Here is a 15,544-nt window from a genome sequence, read left to right on the forward strand (position 1 = left end):
TCATTTTTAAAATATTCATAAATATAATCTTAAACTTTGATAAAAAAAAAATGCTAATGTTGAATTACTTAAACAAATTATAACATGAATAAAATCAATGTAATTTTATGAATGCAAATAGCTTTTTTAAGTGAATATAATAAGCGGTAGACAGATTTAGTCTCAGGTTTACAAATTATGGCATTCTTAATTTGTGTATATTAACAATTTTTTATATATTTAAAATGTTCTATTGTTTTTACGAAAATACAAATATCCAATACTTAAATGTAAATCATAGCAAGAAATACAATACTTAAGCTACTTACCGTTGCGTAGTTCTTTTGTCACTATTTTTTCATATCCATTACAAAACTAAACTTAAAAATAACTTCAACAGACTACAAATTGTATCTATTGCAAGATTAGTGTTTTTTATTTTCTTTGTCACGCATTACGATTTTACGAAGGGAAAAAGATTGGTTTCAATCTCAATTTTTAATAGATTATACATAGGCTTTAGTAGTTTTACTATAAATATTTTATTTATTTAATAAGCGTATATTTTTATACCATAATTTCCGGTTTCGAAAATGTTTACAAACTCTAAATTACCCCCTACAAGTGTCAAACGTATCATTATTAGAATGAAACGATCAACTAACGGTCAAGGGTTCGCCTCTGAAAGGTTTATTAAAAATTAATTAAAGCATTCCATAAATCAGTAATAAACATTGTCCTTTTCACTTTTACGTTATTATTAGTTTCCTCCTGGGCGGGAGTGTCAACGTTTCATGATGATCGCTTGAGTAGTTAAGGCGTAAAGCGTTACAAACAAACAAACTTACTTTCGTATTTATAACATTACTTAGTAATAAAAAATAATTGCTCATAAGCTATTAAAAGTTGTTGAAAAGGATTTAGTAATAGCTTATTAACGACCCGTCGACGAAGGCTTTTCCATGAAAGAAGTTTTAAAGCGTGACCCGCTACAGTGCTCTACTTTGCAGCGTGTATGAAAGAAGCTTTAGAATATCCTTGATGAGAAAATTCAAAGAGTTTTTTCTTACGTTGTACAGATGAGTTAAATATTTAACTTTTCTAATTGAGTTTTGGAACTAAAAATTTTCCAACCTACGTATTCAAAATGCATCAATGTAGGACGAAGTTTGTGAGGTTGTGGTTATTCTTCTGGTGTTTATATTGATATCTCTTGCATATCTCAGATATTATAATACGTATCACTTTCAAATTAAAAAATAGCTGACATTCTTAAACAGTTAGTGGCCGTTTTTAAATCAATATAAAATCTAAAAACATACATTAAATATGAAAACTTTTGAAGCACTCTTATCAGCGCTATTTATTTTATTATTCTGTTGCAATAATGTTATCGGAACATTTTCCATGATAAAGAGGTCACGTATCAAACGGATGTGGAATACCACAGCCAATTACGAATTTCGATTAAAGGAATCACATATTCTAAACATAAAATAAATCAAAATATACTCGTATGTACGTAGCCATAAGAAATTATGTATTGTTATTTTGTAAGTCGACCCAGTTAATTAAATTTGAAGCTTATTACTAATTCCGAGTGTGACTTCCACCGCAAATAACCGTTAAGTAGCTAATCTTCATAAATAATTTCGGGGTATAAATATATTCATTGTTTACAAACAAATTAATCCTGTATTAAGTTTTGAACGACGAATCATAATTAACAGAATAACAACACAGTATTTCATTAAGTAACAAACAAAATTATTTGTATATTATAAAAGTGTAGACTATGTCCCAGGAAGTGCGCATCGACCTTGCTGAGTCGGAAACATGATGTTATGAGTTTATATTTACTTCTTGTTACTAGAATGTTTGTAACTGTTTCTAATAAATTGATCAATGTTATTGAAGATATAAATAACATTGTTATGGATTTGACGCAAAATTCTACTGTTTGATCGATGCGATTTGATTGGACAATTTTTTATTTATTAGTTCACTTTTTATTTTCAATTAAGACGCCTTATTCTATTAATACACTTATTCAAACTTAAAATATAAACTTATGTTTTTTTATTATTTTATATGAAATACATTTGTATGTTCGTTAATTGTTCGTAGTGTTTTAATTTGGTTGTCTGGTTGCGGAATTTTATTGTTATTTATTTTTGATAATGGTGATTGGTGAATGTGATAATGGTGATTAAAGTCTGAAAAGCTTTTTCTTAATAAATTATCAAAACATCCAAGAGTAGATCCACAATCTTCGAATAAATAGATCGATTATATAGAAATTGACAAAAATGCCCCATAGTGATTTTCTTAGAAAATAATTGATTTATCCAAGTGACATATTTTAGAATAATATATAGGCCTGTTAGTTTCATTAGTCCTTGAAGCGTTGTTTACATTTTGACCGCCATACGGTGTTCCTTATAGAACGTTCGTTGCGTCTAACGGATGTGGGACACCGCATCCGACTAAAAACTTTTTAAAACTTTTTTTTTATGCAAATAACTAAAATGGCCATGGATATATAAAATTTATTAAAGGATACACAGCATTTGCGCAAAATATCGTAAATAATGTCATAGTACTTATCATCTGTGAAATCTGCTTTAAGACGGTTTTTATTTTAACATTAATTTCTGCTATGTTTAAATTTTCAAGTAACTGGCGAAGTTAATTTAAAATCGATTGCAAAATTTCTACTGAGTTCATAAACAAACAACCGCGAAAACGAGATAAAATCTAATAAAATGTTAATGTTTTGACGATATAATACATCATCTACATCAAATTAAAACAACAATTAAATTAAAAAAATTATTAATTGATGTTAACTCAAGAGACTAAAATCATGTTTCGCATATTGTCATTTATATTTTAATTTATTTGTCCAAAGCCAAGAGCCGATAAATATATCGGCTATACATACAGATATATATACAGAGAATGTATTTTAAATATTTCACCCAAACATGTAACAATCTAATCTTTGACAATCAAAATCAAATAACAATAAGACTGAAATCGTTAAAGGTATTATAATATCAATCGAGGCGTAAATATATTCATTAATATTTATGAATACATAAATAATCTTGGCATATTTACTGAATGGGGCAATTAATAAATATCGATGCAGTCCATGTTTACTTAAATCTGACACAACAAGGAAAACCAATCAATATGATGATGTCAAGTAACCGCAAAACATTCAGCGTGCTTACTTTGACACAAGGCTCATATTGTGTATAGAATTTCAGAGAAGTTACTGTTTGTGATCTGAACGCGAATAATGTTTTATTTTTAAACGACTACAAAAAAAGGAGGATCTCAGTTCGATTGTTTGTATGTATGTATGTATGTATGTTTGTCCGCGATTATATCGCGTTTGGCTAAAGCTATTTGGATGCGGTTTTCAGAAAAGTATTTGTTACATTCAGAAGAAGGTTTTAGTGCTTTAACCGACACGAAAATAAAGGAGGTTCTTAGTTTCACCCATAATTATTAAACATTAAAGTTAATATTTACACACTTGATATAGTAGGGTAATGTAATAAAGTTTCTGTAAAGGTTGGAGAAGCTTGTACAGTTTGAGTAGCCTATACAGGTGCTTACCAAAATAACATACAAATAAATTACTTACGAATCTGTGTTACTATGACTTGGGCACCGAAGATATGATAAATCGGTACATAGATAGCCTACATGGTTGCATGGGACATAGTTTGTAACAGTGAATAAAGCTATTTATATGCCAAAAAAGAAAAACATACTTTAGTAATAGCAGACCTCGGTCTGACTCGTCTAGTTCTTCCATTAACTTATCGGATATTCGACCACCAAACAGCAATGCATTGTATTACTGTATTCTGATTTAACCCAACATAACTAACAACATGAACAAGTACGAAAGCCATATCAACTTAAATCCCACAAATGCCGAAGAAAGACATCGTCAAGAAGACATTGTCGTCATAATTCTATTGTGAATTTGTGACCACTTAATATTAGATGGCATACAGAGTCGCCTAACTTCTAACATACATAAGTAACATTAGTTGTTTATCTCCTTATTGTGCATAAATAAGATATGAACATAAAATACAGTTTCTTTACTAAACGAGTTAATGAAACAGTACGTGCAAAGACTTAGGTAAGGGATCTCTTCCAATTAACCTATGAGTTACTGAGAGGAAAATTAATAAAGAAAGTTAAACATAAAGTTGTATTCAAGTTAATGCTAATGTATGGATCCTTTTAACAAAACTTTTTTTATTTAACAAGTAATAACATATTTTAATTATTAACTTCTCTAAATTGACTTCACGGACGTTGTATATTATTGTGTGTGCGTTTGTAAAATATTTTTGTGCATCTTGTCCATCGCTGATTATGTATTAAAACCACGTACATTTATGCATATGTAATTGTCATTGGTTGGGTTTATTACGAATATGGAGTGGACATTATATTTCATATAACGAGTGACTGTCAGCATATGCCGGGTCAATTAGCATGAATTAACGCTAGATAGGCTAGCTCCGAGCAATAAATTGCCCTATTGAATAGATAAGGCTAAAGATAACGTATTGAAACGCACGGCGGACTTAACGCTAATTGATTGATTTAGTACACAATGTACCTTTAAAAAAGTAATGAGCTTTTAAAAATAGAACATCTTTAATTGGACTTCTGTATGTTTATGTATGTATAATTATTCAATACAAGTCAAGGATAGGCGTTTTAGCTGAATACAAATTCAAAAGCGATTCGAGATGTTTCAGTGGCTAAAATATTTGAATCAGAACTGATTTAAAGCCGAAGGTTAGAGAAAAAATTGTTTCGATAAAAATCTTACGCGCTACCTTCTCGAGAGTATATATGCTAACAATTATTATAAATACAGATAAGTTTTTTAATACTATGCGCGAAAACAGAAAAGCCTCATAAATTTTTGTTTGTCAAACGAGAGAAACCGAATCTAGCTCTTGGAATATTTAATTCGACTTTTAGCCGAACACTAACTTAATTTAAACTTTGAAAAACACTTGTTTCAAATCTCGGTATTCTTTAATTATTAAATTTATCAAATTATAAATATTTAAAATATTAGACAACTTAATTCATTACTCACAGTCCAATCGAACAACTACTTAAATTAAAACTAGTTAATTGGTCATCATTAACATAAGATACATATATAATAAAGATGTTAATACGAACATATTATATTCTTGGGTGAACTGTATAAAAACAGTTTTATATGATGATCGTATTGTATGTACCGATTTCTCGGTAATGATGCATTCATTATACATCCCTGTATAATCAGAAAACAAACAATATCATTTACCTAATTAGAAATTATATACGAATTTTTGTTTTAAATTAAAGTATGATTGAATTGTTTATTAATTCAAATTAATGTTTTTCCGCAGGATACTATCAGCCGGCAGGGCCGCTGATTAAAGAAACCAGCGCAGACGCAGAGCGAGCGCTTGCAAGATATCACCCCCCACCGCATTACCATGCCCCCCATCCACCTGTAAGTATTCAAAAGACATTTTTATGCTATTACTTTATGTATAATAAGAATAAATATTCATTCTTAAATGATAATTAATGCATGTCTTCATCACATAGATATAAAAGTAATATAATAGTGATAATGTACAAGTAACAGTCGCTTTTTTACTAGAACACACATTAGCTTGTCCGTAATTAAACCGTAGATGTAAGTTTAATCTAATTGACACTCAAATCAACCTTAATATTATTATTTTTTAATAAAATTCGACAAAACGTATTAACTTACAAAAATATATTTGTAATCAGGTACTGCAACAGTACGGGCCTCCGTACTACCCAGCGGAGCTGTGCTACGGGCGGTATTACCGACCGCCAGGCCCCTATCACATGGGTCCTCCACAACCTGATGCACAGGTTAATATTAAATTCAATTTTGTAACACATATGTTCTATTTCTAATGAATTTGAAACTCATTTTTTTATTATATATCATTTCAGATGGTAAGCGTAGCAAGTGAGCCATACCCTCCACCGCAGTATTATGGAACACCACCATGCTATCAACATTCACCTCAAAGGATACCATACGTAGGTTAGTGTCTAACGAAACAAAATTGATTCGACATAATTATGTTTCCTTAAACTTCCGTCTCAAAATGTATTAAGCTCATTGACCCTTTTTCGGCTTATTTTCTAAACAAATAATTAACTTGATCGCGTCTTCTTTACAGAATACCGAGGATGCCCGTGCCCATTAAACGCGTGTCCAAAAAACGTCCTTATTGGGCCCGCTACTGGTAAAGCCCCTACCGGTGGCGGCCCAGCGGACGTACCTTCAACCCTCGCGCCGCCCGGGGGCGCCTTCCGACCGAAGGTGCGGGCGTGCGTACTCGACTCTGCCGCCGACAATCACGGCAGCGGGAAGGTGAGATATAATAAACCAGCCTCTAATCAGCCAGCTTTGTGCGATTAAACACAATTAGAAATAAGCTTTCCATAGGCACATTTAAATAAGTGAAACAATACTGTTTCTTAGAATATAAGTAACGTAAATATAAATATAACTGTTAAATAATTAAATAAAATAATAATAGGCTTTTCGCAATTAAGCATTTAAATAAATATTTTTTTAGGATCCACCTTTAGAACCAGAGCCACCTGAGCCTCCTACAGCAGCCGACGCTCCACACCCGTGCCCAGTACCAACCATCGGTGGCGCTTCCCCTAAGCGAGAAATGTACGACGTACGAGATAATCTTCGACTGAACGCTGACATCCCGGGTCCAACTGAAGCTGTAGGACCACCTTCTCCGGCAAGGGGAGCGTGCGCCCCACAACCCCCGCCCGCAGCTCCTCGTCGAGCTCGACTCGGCAAAGCCATGGCTAGGCGGTCACTTGCAGGTGACGACACAGGACTGTTAATTTCGGTTCCACAACCGCCTGCTGTTAATCACAATGATGCAGATGATGATGTTCTCGCCATATCACCTCCTATTTGCGTGCCTATTGATCTATCCTCGTCCGACGAAAGATCGACACCGTTGGTTGATGTTAAAAAAGAAAATGAAGGTCCTACCTATGCAACCTCGAGAAAAACAGACACGCAAGCTCTCAGAGAGCACAATTGCACAACAGCCTTAACAGACGCGGTTGACGTTACGGAATCCGCGAAAGCCGTTAAACGGAGATATTCAAAACCAAAGTTGGAAATAGAGATGAAAGACGTACAACTCGAAGACGCTTGTAAAACAAATGGAATCGGGGAACATGTAAAGTTACAAAAACGGAGAAAAGTTTCTGGTGAACATACACATGTTACACGAACTGAAACTATAACAAAAGAACCAAAAAAGAAATTGAATTGTAATAAAAGAACACCGAAAACTTCATCTGGTGACAAGAAAGCACATAAAAGAAAATCAGAAATAGCTCTTATGGAGCCAAAAGCTAAAAAATCGTTGATTGAGGCGGTCAATAATGATGACCCGCGTCTAATGAATATAGCAGCAGTTCCTGACAATGTTTTATGTATGAAACCTAAAACTAAAAGTGCTCTTCTACTCGATAATTTAATAAAGAAAAATAGCATCGACAGGCCAGATGCCAAAGGTTATACACCAGATACAAAGTTAAATCCTGCTGAACTTTTTCTAGCACCAAATGAAAACATTTCCCAAAGCAATATAAAGAAAACGCTAAATATAAATAACAACATCGTAGAAAATAATGTTCCTGTAAACGGCGTTCGATCGAAAACCATTGCGGCGGTCAGTCAACTTGTAGAAAAGAAATTAGCTTATAGAAATTCTTGTAAAATTGACAAGGTAAACTGCAAAGTTACGCACAACTTGAAATCAGTATTATCAACTCCCACCGAAGCTTTAAATATAAAAGAGGACCAAAACCATGAAGTGCTATTGAAAAGTGAATCAAATATAGAAAAATCTATTTCAAATCTTTCGGTTGAAAACGATACTAAGAAAAATGCTGATATCAAGGACAATTGTGAATATAAAGAAAGTATTAAATGTGCTAATAATATAATAGAAAACAATATCCCTTTTGACATTACAAAGCCAATAAAATCTACGAAATGTACAAAAGGCAAGATCGTGACTAATAAATTGGAAAATACTGAAAATATGGATGAATCTCAAAAACCAGAGAAGAGTTCAGAAGAAAGTCCGCTACTAGACTCCAATGCATGTGATAAACCTGTTGATAATATAGTTTTGGATAAAGCACTTTCTAAAAGATGCAAACTCGGCATAGATAAAACTAATGGAGAATATAAAAGCAAAAACGTTGAGACGTTAGTTAAGTTGCTTGCGTCAAAGAAACAAGTTACAAAATCATTGGAATCTGAATCCAATGTAAACGATGACGAGCAAACAGATCTCGAAAGTAATAAAGAAAAAGAAATAAATTCAACAAAGCGTTGTAAGTTAACAAGCGAAAAAGTTAGCGGAGAAGCTAAAAGTAAAAATGTCGAGAAGGTGGTCAAGTTACTTGTTTCAAAAAAGACAGTTATCAAGACAGACGAAGCTTCATTAGTTGTAGAGGATGCTTGTTCGTCGCCGGTTCCTAGTATCAGGAAGACTAGAAGAAGAAGAAGTGGAGGGCGACGAATGCGACGGGTGACGGCTCCTTTAGCTCCGCCTGACTTACAGCCCCGGGCGCCGCCACGGTGGAGCAACGGATGGAACTGGGATGGCGAAAACTACCTATCTAAAGTCTACCTCAATGTAAGTATTATATATGTAACATTTAAAGCTAGATTCATTTTAAAATCATGCATACCAGAAAGAGGTCCTCTTCTGGGTCCCACATTTCGATCCATTTCTCCCTTCTCATCCATAAAATTCATATAAATAATGTCTTGTCTTATTTTTGAGATAACAATCCTTTAATAGATAATGTATAAAAAAATGGACCAAATAAAAAAGAGAATACGAGAAAATATATGTATTTGATATCTAATGTTGTCTTAAATTTTCGGGATTACACATTGAAATAAAACTAGCTATAACGGATTTGAATCGCTTATATTAATTTTGATTGAAAAATGAAACGTCGGGATGTTAAAAATAATTAATAATTAAATAAGCGATTCAAATCCGTTATAGCTAGTTTTATTTCTATTTGATATCTCTCATTTAAACACACAGTCGAAAGCAACTACAACACTTTGAAATGGTTGCCTTTTCAGAACGATTCCCGCCTAGACCGCACGGCGCGGTGCTGGCCGCGCATGTCGCACGCGAGCGGCGACCGCGTGGCGCGCGGCGACTGCGTGCTGCTGCGCGCGTCGCAGGCGCGTGCGCAGCCCTTCGTCGCGAGGATAGCCAGCTTGTGGGAGAATCCCGATGACGGTAACAATATTATTTTTAAATATAAGTTATTGCTCGTTATAGAATAGAATAGAATATACTTTATTGTACACCACAAACAATAAACTTTACATGGAACAAAAACAATAAATTAAAATGTACAAAATGGCGGTCTTATCGCTAAGTAGCGATTTCTGCCAGACAACCTTTGATTTATGGAAATTGTGCAGCGAAAAGGTAGGTGGTGCCTAATATATACAATAATACATATATATAAATAAACATACATACATCTATACATAAATATATATATACTAATAAAATAAATGAACAATTACACACATAAATATAAATGAATATATTAAATATATAATATATAAGTCGTCTCTAAGTTATAGTGGTTGGTCGCCAGTGTTTAAGCATGAAAAGGACTATATTCTTTTTCGGAATTCAAACTCAATTCAAATTTCATCAAATTCAGTTCAGTGGTTTCGCCGTAAAAGAGAAACAGAAAAATAGCCAAACAGTTACTTTCGCTATTATAATATTAGTAGTAGAATATAGCGAAATGGTTTACCTAAACACAGCAAAAGTAATGATATAAAATAATCTCAAATCGCCTAACAATACATAATTGATATGTTGTATATTTCAGGCGAAATGATGGTGTCCTTGGTGTGGTACTACCGGCCGGAGCACACCGAGCGCGGGCGGCAGGCGGCGGACGCGCCCGACGAGGTGTTTGCGTCTCGCCACCGCGACGCCAACTCCGTCGCGTGCATTGAGGACAAGTGCTACGTACTCACCTTCAACGAGTACTGTCGGTGAGTGTCTGAGTGTCAGTCAGAGTGTCAGTGTCAAATATTTCAATTAAATAAAAAGAAACGATATTCAACAATAAATTATTAGCTTTGGAATTGTCACCTATAATATATTTTTTTATTTTTTACAGATACAAGAAACGGCTCAAAGCAGCCGAGGAGGGTATTGTAATAGCGCCGTCAATAGTACCGTCGCTGCCTGCGAGCGAGGTCACGTCGGCGCTGGCGCCCAACGACACCAAGCTGCCGCCTTCAGTCTCCCCAGAATTAGTACTGTTTTGCCGAAAAATCTACGACTTCAGATCCAAGAAGATACACGTTCCCAACAAATGAACCACCGCCCGAAACGTTTGGATGTCGATTTTTGCAAAAAATAAATTTCGGGCTCGGTGGACCTCAAGATTTTTGTAAGTATTTTTATCCAATTAGGAGTGAACACCAAAGCTTGGAGTTAAGTCAAGGGGCGGTATGCCGCGACTCGGTCCCGGCGTGAGAATTGTATACTTTACATCGTAGTGTCTCGTCAAACCTTAATTAGTACAAAACCCGATTCCAGTAGATTGTGTGTGGCCATTTTCTTTTTGAATATTCGCCGATCGGTCGTTCTGTTGCTTGTATTGTAATGTAGTGATGTTTCTTGTTTATTAAATTGATTTGCAAATTGTGTATCGATCATGATGATGAAGTTTTGACAATGGATGCCTTTTTATAAAATATAAGTAGTTGTAAGGAAATCATGAATGCATAATTGTGAATAGCGACATGTTTATTTTTGCTTTGGGATTGATGACTAAGTATCGCGTATTCTTACTTCTGTAGAGGCGATGAGTGTTCGTAGTAGATGCTGACTTACTCTCCGCGTTTTGTCTCTCGGGTAATTCGGTCTAACATTATTTTTTCATGTTTTGTTTGGCTAAAAGGAAAAGGCATTTATACGAATAAAATTAATTTTAATTTACTGTTACATTGTTATCTACGTAGAGTCTATAATAAATTATTATTTTAATAAGTTAAATACAGCGCAATTAAGCTATGTTATATTGTGACTTGATTTTGCAATTCACCGAATTTGTAATGAGTATCAAAAATGAAATCAACAAGGTAGTCAAATATAATGTGGAGTAGGTTCAATCGACGCAATGAAATAAATAAATAATTAAATAAGAAGAACATGGAATCAAGCAAATTAATTATTTCTCCTATATAGTAAAATCAATTAATTTTTATTTACCTTAGGTACATATACTGTTTTGATACCAGTTTTTCATCACAACTTTCTTCTCTAGGTTTTATTTAATTTATATAGAAAATACATTTTCCTATTATTATTATTAGCGTAAAAGTAGTAATGAGTCTCATAATTTGACAACGTTAATTTACTTTAAATTGTTCTGTGTAAAATTGAATATATATTTTTGATTGTGTAATAATAGTATCTGATCAATGTTTTACCATTTATCAAATCGAGTTAAACTTTTCTAACCATTTAATAAAGGCTGCTTATCAATTTAATTTTTCACTATTGTCTATAAAGACTGATTTTTCAAAGGCGAAAATAACTTTTATTGCAACATAAAATTGTACTCATTATTTTGTAAAACAAATCGTTGACACAATTTTATTTCACATTAAGTGTCAAATTTTACACTTAAAAAAAATAACAAGTGGGAACATTGTAACATATTTTAAATATAATATTAGTGCATAGATGTAAACAAGTGTGTTGGACGGAAAGAGATATATTGTACGATTACTATAGCAGTCTCTTATCATTAGAGTTTATGTCCGGAAACACGAAAAACTCATTTTAAGTTATGAAAAGACTTTCACATTTCAGAATTTAATTTAAGTTACGTGAAGCAAGTTTTACAATACCATATAAATTTAATGTGTGATTATTTTCTTTGAATATGTATTGTGTCGATTACATTTATGTAGCAAAGGAAGTATAAAACGTTATTGTTCCTCAGCGGGATATAATTTAAAGGGCATTTATATGTAAATGCAATTTGTGCACAATTGCTTTTTTCTGTTTCTTACAATGTATCTCTAAAATATTTCCGTTGTTGGCTGTCTTTCTATATTTTTTTGACTATATGTTGTACATATTTACTTAGTATTAATTATGTGTTACTTTATTATCTTTCCAGTGAGATTTTATATTATATTTAAAATTTAACATCAAAAGAAATTAAGAGCGTATGAAACCGCACTTTTAAATGACACGAAATGTAAACAATAACAAACATATCTTAATATTTGTTTTACATTACTGTGTGTACAGTGAACATGAAAAACTTCCATTTACCTTTCTACTATTTATAGTTTGATTAGAGGCTACAGTTTTTCATTTACCTCGGAAAGAAGGTGTTTAGAGCTCCTCCACGTTATAAGTCAATTACTAAATAGCGCAAGACTATTTTATAAATTACGGTCATACGTTCCAACCAAAATAAATTATAATGAATTAACGTTTTATTAAGCCAATATACATCATACAATATAAAACATATATTATGTCTTTATGGCGTCAACGAATGCGATTTCCATTTCGAATGCCTTTCCCCGTTGTTAATTGATAATGACAGTAATGGATAACAATGAAACGTTATCTTTTATTAGCCAAAGGTTTTATACGCCTGTAAACTCTAGTTAAGTCTAGGCATTTGTTACACGACGATATTGTTTACATTTAGCATCATTTGAAAGTGCGGTATACTTTTACTTTTAATTAAAAGTAAAACAAAAAAAAACATAATATATGTTTTTCAATGAAATAAATCTTCCAGTTTTACAGCATTGTAAATTTTAGTAAACTTATTATTATTATAATCTCACTGGTGTCTATTCCAAAGCTTAAGTTCTCACTATTTTCTTATTCTTTGCTTGATGCCAAAAAAGTTAGCTGCAAAAGTTCTATTATTCAATAATAATGTAATACCATTCTCTTTTCTATTTAGGTTATACAAATGTCGATGGATTGTGCGCGCGAACACTTCGAAATAATGTAATGGGTAGAAAGTATTCCAAATCATTTTAAAAATAGACAATAACGGACTATAAAATTAAAATATTATGTATACAATAAAATATACAAATTATATAAGTTTAACATTTCAAAAAAAATAAATGTATAACCTAGAAGTATTACTCACGTACACACTTCATCGATATTATTACTCATTACTAATTAATTATAGAATTAATGAGTAAATTCCATAATAGTACTATTACTATAAGTGAGCTCTCCCTTGCTTGTAGATGGAATGTTTTAAAGAATGTTACCTGGATTCCGCAGTTGCAACCTTCTTATAGTCAATGATAATTTTTAGAATTAGGTTTACTAATAAGAAAAATACCTTGTTTTTATTATTTATTTGTTTCAATGGAAATTATATAGGTATATTTTTATTATTGTAACCTACATAGTTACGTTGGCTGTAATTTAATATTGATGTAAAAGTAATATATGTATTTTTATTTCAACCTGTGTTTTATTTTCTTCGTTAAATTCGTTATAATAACGAATTCAAATGCAAAAAAAAAAACATTATTCAAGAAAACTATTTTGTGTTATTTTACAAGCGATTAACCGATATATTAATTTAATTTCATGAATCGATTTATTCTTAATCCCCACAATATATAGCTTCGTCACCTCGTCGATTTAGGAAAACTCAAAGTCACAGGGCGTTCCACAAAGACCCTTAAAAATATTTTTCCGATCGCTAGTTGAACTTAAAATGGGGTTAATAATGAAAAATAAATCTAAATTCGTGTGTTAAGTAAAATATTCTTACATTCTTAGCAGTTATCCAACCCGCTTCATACTCTGCTACGTATTATATATTTTATAGCATTGTAAAATATGTTACCTCTAGATAAACTTTTTAGGCATTTTCTCATTGATAGGCAGTAATTATACATTGAATTAGAAAATAGTTCTTGGGAAATAATATATACCATTAATATCAGTATTTTGTATTTTAAAAATCAAATATTTATAGCTAGGTACTTCATGTAAAACAAGTTGAGATCTTAGAAGAAGCTTTAGACGGGCGAGCAAATAGAAAGGTAAGCGGTCATCTTAACTCGTTAATACTGTCGCGAATTGATATATCATAAATACTCACAAGTTTCCCCCACCCACGACAGTATTTTTAATTAACTTTCATTAATTGCAACATTAATGGAGGAACAGGTATAGTATATATGTATATACACAAGCATAAAAATATATATATAATGTTTTGCTGGATTTTTCCTCTGCAAAGTTAGACGATTTTGAAATACAAAAAAAAATGTATGGTGATGACATCAAAATTAAAAGTTTACAATGTTTTAAGTGTTAAGTATATTAAAGGTGCATGATATGTACCAAATGAAGTAAGTTATAAAGAAACGAGTCATAGAGATGTGGGAGTTCACGTGAAGAGGGTTTTGTATCGTCACGATACAAAATAAGAAGGAAAAAATTACTGAAGTCCTTTATGAGAAACACAGAGAAAGGTAATGTAAAACTACAATAAAACAGAAATATGCTTAAAATACTTGATATTTTTTACAAAATATTCAAAAAAATTATCTAAAATTAGCTTATTCTTAACTACTTAAATTAAAAAAAAATTAAGCTCTATAATAGTTATAGATATTATTAAAAGGACTGCAATCTCCACTACAAAGACTATCACGTTGTTCACTGAAAGTAAATATTAATTTAACGAAAATTTAACATCTGATATTCACATTTGATACAAAAAAAATGTTTCTATCCATACTAATATTATAAAGAGTAAAACATTGTTTGTTTGTAATGAATAGGGTCAAAAACTATTGCACCGATTTTAAAAAATCTTCGAATAGTGACACTCGAAAGCTACCTTATCCACGAGTAACATAGGCTATATTTATTGCGAGAAAACATAAGGAATCCTTACTAAAACTTAAGTAACGTAAGCCAAGGTGGAAAAAATCTTATGTCCACCCACGCAAAGCTGGAACGGGCCGCTAGTGCGAGTATAAACCCGTGTTTAGATTGAAAAGATAGCGCTAGAATCGATAAAGAAATAATTTTTATTTAACCCGGATGAAAACTTATATAAAATAAAATATATACACTAAATTTGCTATTTCATTTGGCGCAAAATTTAAATTTTTATTCTTTCTATTTTTAATATATTATACTAGTGACCTAAGTCAGGTAATGGAACTATAATACTGCGTCGGACTCATAAGACAAAAATTCCCCACTGTAGTACCCTGTCATTATACAAAGCCAAACTATATTTAGTTTATTTACTACCCAGGAACTTCACAAATATTTATATTCATGATAAAGTCGATAAAATAGGAGCCGAGATGGCCCAGTGG

At 32.2% G+C, this 15,544-nt stretch overlaps 1 protein-coding gene across 2 annotated transcripts in view; it reads left to right on the forward strand.

The window, feature by feature from the left end:
• Positions 1–13,660, forward strand: part of LOC124535541 — a 191,091-nt gene extending 177,431 nt beyond the window's left edge. For both annotated transcript variants that reach the window (XM_047111761.1, XM_047111762.1), the window contains 8 exons: positions 5,433–5,539; positions 5,830–5,937; positions 6,022–6,115; positions 6,255–6,448; positions 6,657–8,768; positions 9,233–9,395; positions 10,009–10,177; positions 10,306–13,660. In XM_047111761.1, the coding sequence (XP_046967717.1) occupies positions 5,433–5,539; positions 5,830–5,937; positions 6,022–6,115; positions 6,255–6,448; positions 6,657–8,768; positions 9,233–9,395; positions 10,009–10,177; positions 10,306–10,507 (3,149 nt within the window). In that variant the 3' untranslated portion in view covers positions 10,508–13,660. The remainder of the gene's footprint in view (positions 1–5,432; positions 5,540–5,829; positions 5,938–6,021; positions 6,116–6,254; positions 6,449–6,656; positions 8,769–9,232; positions 9,396–10,008; positions 10,178–10,305) is intronic.
• Positions 13,661–15,544: the final 1,884 nt, after the last annotated feature.

Source organism: Vanessa cardui, chromosome 15 (genome assembly GCF_905220365.1).
Source record: "Vanessa cardui chromosome 15, ilVanCard2.1, whole genome shotgun sequence".
In the NCBI taxonomy this organism is placed as follows: domain Eukaryota; kingdom Metazoa; phylum Arthropoda; class Insecta; order Lepidoptera; family Nymphalidae; genus Vanessa; species Vanessa cardui.